The following is a 5058-nucleotide window of genomic DNA, read 5'->3' as shown; positions in this document are numbered from 1 at the left end:
GTGTGTGTGTGTGTGTGTGTGTGTGTGTGTTGGTGGGTGGGTGGGTGTGTGCGTGTGTGCTTGTGCTTGCTTGGGTATATGTGCGCGTGCGTGCGTGCATGCATGGTTTAGTGGCTGGTTATTTGTTTGTGTGTGTCTGCGTGCGTGTGGGAGGTAATCTGCTGGGTGTTGTATGTTGTTTATGTGATCTTTGGACGGTGGTATGATTTGTGTGGTGCAACGTGATTTTTCTCTCGGTGGATATATTATTTTTCTCATGAAAGCCCTGTATTCGACTTGGAAGTTGGGATGCAATGTGTCACGTTTTTGTTACTGTATACATATCTACTCGTCTCGAATTCCAGACTAGGAGAAATCAAAATATTTGTCTCATGTATGAATGTTTTTTTGTTTGTTTTTGGCAATTCTTACTAGAAGCAAGTGTCTCGATACCTGGCCGCGATATCGAACTCAGACTTGTCTGATATGATTGCGAGTTGGCACTGTTGAGCTAGGCTTCTCATAATCTTACCTCTACACTATCTGCGGCATTCACACTTATCAGATCTCTTTGATTGGTTTAGTCATATTGTTGCCACATCTCACGTACATGCCGCAATAACCAGCTACAATCTGACACTCGTCTTGCATTATCTACCATTTCTTCAAACTACCAGTCGGATCATCACCGCTGCACTCTGTGGGGCTACCGCCGGGATACTGGGCCTCACCAATATTGAGGGATTTGCATTTTTCTTCTTCGTATCTAGCTTAGTATCGCTGAGTATCTTTGCCATTCTCGGGTTCTCAGTGGACAATAAATTCAAGTCTAGCACGGCAGTATTGACGGACGGAATTGCCGGGAATATGCTCAGCTACATCTTCTGGTGGACGTATGTTGATCGATATTAACAGAACTGTTTTCACTGCACTGTCCCTATAGCTATATCATACTCATCCCATGCTCAAGATGAGAAGGAGGGGTCTTTGGTTTTTTCTTTGTCTATATTTGTATTATTTTCGATTGTGAGAATATTTTGCGGTCGCTGAGTAAATGATATATACTAAAAAGCACATTGTCTCACATCTACGCACAAACCTTTTTCGTAATTAGGTTCATGTACGGCATCGTGCATGTGTATTGAGAAGCCAGACCAGGTGACAAGAAATAGGCAGTAGTGAGCAGGCCCTGATACCAGTGCTATGACGCGTGAGCTGGATCCGTGAAGAAATCAATTACAGATGAACGATAGTACTCACGCAACAGCGTCATCCTTGACGTATATGCTAGTTTTTATGGAAAACATTAATTTCAGGTGTAAGTTCGTCTTGTATGTTGGTCGCTAGAAAAATGTGCTTAATGCGGATAAAAAGTCTGCTTGTACGTATGACGACGGATAAGGACGGGATGATTCTTTCTGTTCCGTAGGCCACGGGGGTATTCGGGGAATATGAAAAGAAACAATTTTTAGTATAATAAAGTATTGTGAACGCAGCATTCTCGTTCTGAAGCGATCCGGCAGATTTTCTGTCTGGATCCTCAATTGCTTGCAAACGCTTCAATGCTGGTGCTAAAATTGGTGATCAGAGCTTCCAACCACTAGTCCTGTTCCGACTTTGAAATTTGTTTCGGGAAATTAAAAACAAGACTTTCGGGGTGGACAGGAGCAAATAGACTTCTTCCCTTTATTGGGTGTTGAGTGTGTTTCGCTAGTTTGTACAATCATTTCAAGTATATGTTTGTGACTGCTATCTACAGTTATCGCTCGGTGCTAACGAATATGTCTTAACTTCATTTCAATCAGTTCCATATTCACTTCACCTGACTTGTTATCAATGCTGATTAAAACGCGGGCTACGACAGAATAATCCTCGTCTATTTGTCCGGCAACCAGCTTTACAATCACTCAAGGACGCTTCATCTGACCCAGAGTCTGTTTTGGGGCCTGTTTCTGATTTGCGTAATTACCCGCCCGCCCAAGGGAGCTAGCATCTAGACTTACAAGACCGTCGAAAGTGGAAGTCTTGGCAGTCGGCTTCGCTGGTGCTTGCTGTGGTTATAAAATGGGGAATGCAGAACAGGAATGCCAACGCAAATTAAGTATTGTACCTACATATCTGTATAAAAGCCATATACATCATGTGAAACTTGCATACATTTTGTATGCACAAGCTATTATATCACTGATAGTTCTCCACCATCAACGCCCCTCAACATAGACAAAACCCTATTTACACAATGATGTTACGTGTACGTACAATCCGACGAGCGTCCTTGCACTCAATATGCAACAAGTAAACATACCTGTCGAGGAGTTGGTGAAGACCCGAAGTAATTGGGCGTGGCTTTGCCTGTGTTAGCCGGCAGTTTTGCCTGTGGAGTAGATGGTGTTCTTGAGACCGTTTGTGACAGTATTCACATAAGGGTGTATTCTATTTCGAAAGAGGGTAAGCGCACGTCGTGTATGAGCGTTTTCTATTTCATGGAGGGTGAAGTATACGTCGTCTATAAGAATACGATGTAAGAATGCGGAGAGCGCGCGTTCTGGAACCTCATTTTCTTGAATGTACAGGAGAAGGGGGGGGGACTCAGCAACATTCACATCTGCCAGAGTCAGTGACAAACAAAATCCACATCTCTTTATCTAATCGAGTCATCAACACAACAGGAAGAGATTGCAAGTAACTATCAGGTTCGTCGTACCGAATCTGACTGAGGCGAGGCTGACTTTGAAAATGTAATCCCGGTTGCAATACAACAGGCAAGAAAGAACGTCAAGAACACGATCTATACAGACTGCAACCCACGATACTATACTGTGACATGGCAAAACACCATACCCCGTGCTCAGATATACTAAGATTCCGTACCTGCATTCCATAATTTTGACCGCCCGTCTGACTGAACTGTCGCTGTTGTTGCTGTTGCTGCTGATATTGGTGTTGTTGTTGTTGTTGAGTGTTCTGCTGTTGGTACTGGTGTTGCTGCGGTTGCATCTGAGCTGGTTGTTGTGGCACTGGTGTGGCCCCAGAGACAAAGGCGAATGAGTCATTAACCCCCCCAACATCAACCGTAGCAAATGGATTGAAAGAACCCTGGCCGCTGCTAGCAGTTTGCGGTTGTGCTGCGGGTGCGTTAAAATCGCCGAAATCGTCGAGAGCATTTGTGGCTGTATTTGCGACAGCACTGCCAAAGTCTCCAAAGTCTCCGAAGTCGTCGTCACCCACTGCATCATCGCCTCCCATTAGATCTCCGAGCAGGTCTACTTCAGGCGCTGGATTGGACACTTGCGTTTTGACTCTCTCTGATTTCTTGTCGGACTTCTCCTCACTCAGGGACAATCCCGAGAGCGCCACGACAATCTTCATATCTTTGCTCTTGCCCTTGACACTCGATGCATTCCTTGTTGATGCAGAGATGCTAGCGTTGTCTCTGCTCACGGGTCGTCCCAGCCCTTTCTTCACCTGCCTGGGTGGTGATCCTGATGCATCACGTCTACGTGAAAATCGGTCACCTCTATCCGTGCCTCTCGCCCTGTCTCTATTTCTGTCCCCGGACTTTCCTGCGTCACCACTCAGCTTGCGCGTGAACTCCCCTTCGTCTCGCGCCTCGTTGCTTCCTCGTCTCCCACTTCCGCTTCCCTGTCGGTCACCGTCTCTGTCTCTACCTCTGCGTCCATCTCTGCCACTGCCCTGGCTCTTCGTAGGGCCACCCTCGCCCCAGTCCATATCGTTCGCATCGTTCTCGTCTTCTTCGTCTCCATCCGAGAATAGGCCCGTGCCATCCTGTGCGTAGTTGGGCTTTGCCACACCCGCAAATTTGTTTCTCTCCCGGTCCCGATCGCTAGAACGGGCAGTATACTCAAAACTATCATTGCGACTGCCGCTTCCGACGTCTCTGTGTCGGTCGGAGCCACGCGGTGGTCCTCTGGGTCCATTGCTCCCGCTTGCACTTCTTTCTATGTCTTTGAGCTTCATAGACACTTCCTTGGCTTTCGCGCGTACTATGGAATTGAAGATGGCCATTGGAGTAACTTTATTAATCTCGTTGTTTGCGAGTGATCGGTGATACTTTATGTCGCGAATTGTATACCTACCTAATACGCAAAAAGATTGTCTTGAACCGGGCATGATTGCAAAAGGTCAAATGGTGGCAGCAGACCCACCAAAGCCTACTAGACCTTCCCGGCAATATAAATGGTGGGCCAAACAGTATTGGTGTACGCGTTTCTCGCTCAATGTACGATACACAAAATATATTTTTGCTTGCAACTTACCTTACAAACTTGCGCTACGTCGGAGAATACTGACCTATAAACGGACATCTACATCAGATCTAAACTTCATCTTGTTAGGAGTGAAAACACGCAGATACGCATTCGACAACCCGCCAAGTATTTGAACACTCCGTAATATTAAAACATTGTCATTAAATCTCACCTCTAGCACCTTTGTCCTCTCCATCTATATATTGAAAATTCACCATGTCTCGCATGGCCTTCTTGGCCCGCTTGTGTCGCATGAACTCCCGTGCAACCTCTGGCTGCCCTTTCTCAATGAAGAAGTCTAGGAGATTCAACGACTTGAGGCAGATGCGCCAGTGATTGTGTTTGACCATGCGATGCACCAAGCAATTGATAGCGATCCCTCTGTGCGTTCTGACATATGCAGGAGAAGGAAATAAATTACAATCGATGGAAGAGCTATTTTGCTTAGACATACAAGGCAAAATATATGGTTAAAATTCACATACCTCAGGACGTATGCTTACTACTGTGTTGTCAAGTATAGTCAACAGGTGTTTGTTGTACTGTGTATTAAAACATGCATTATCCTCGATCACGGAGCTTAATTAAGCACATAAGATGTTTGCAGGTGGACATAAGAATCTCGAGTGCGATTTTCACAGGATGTACTGTTTGGGTTAATATATATATATATATATGTGTGTGTGTGTGTGTGTGTTGTGTGTGTGTGTGTGTGTGTGTGTGCGTAATAACTTCGTATAGCATACTATTAGTACGTAAGTTATACGAAGTATCATATACTCTATTTCGTCCTCATTAGGTTTTTCGGTTT

General features: G+C 45.2%; 1 protein-coding gene across 1 annotated transcript in view; it reads right to left on the bottom strand.

Annotated features, from left to right (window-relative positions):
- Positions 1 to 1632: 1632 nt before the first annotated feature.
- SARC_03550 (hypothetical protein) overlaps positions 1633 to 5058 on the bottom strand; it is a 4665-nt gene continuing 1239 nt past the window's right edge. Inside the window, exons 2-5 of the mRNA XM_014302645.1 lie at positions 4420 to 4637; positions 2851 to 3983; positions 2285 to 2353; positions 1633 to 2030 (exon numbers count right to left, since the gene is read on the bottom strand). Coding sequence (XP_014158120.1) covers positions 1887 to 2030; positions 2285 to 2353; positions 2851 to 3983; positions 4420 to 4637 — 1564 coding nt within the window. The 3' untranslated portion in view covers positions 1633 to 1886. The remainder of the gene's footprint in view (positions 2031 to 2284; positions 2354 to 2850; positions 3984 to 4419; positions 4638 to 5058) is intronic.

Source organism: Sphaeroforma arctica, assembly GCF_001186125.1.
Source record: "Sphaeroforma arctica JP610 unplaced genomic scaffold supercont1.183, whole genome shotgun sequence".
Classification (NCBI taxonomy): Eukaryota; class Ichthyosporea; order Ichthyophonida; genus Sphaeroforma; species Sphaeroforma arctica.
The sequence above is the reverse complement of the archived record's forward strand: the minus strand, read 5'-3'. Positions and strand labels throughout refer to the sequence as shown.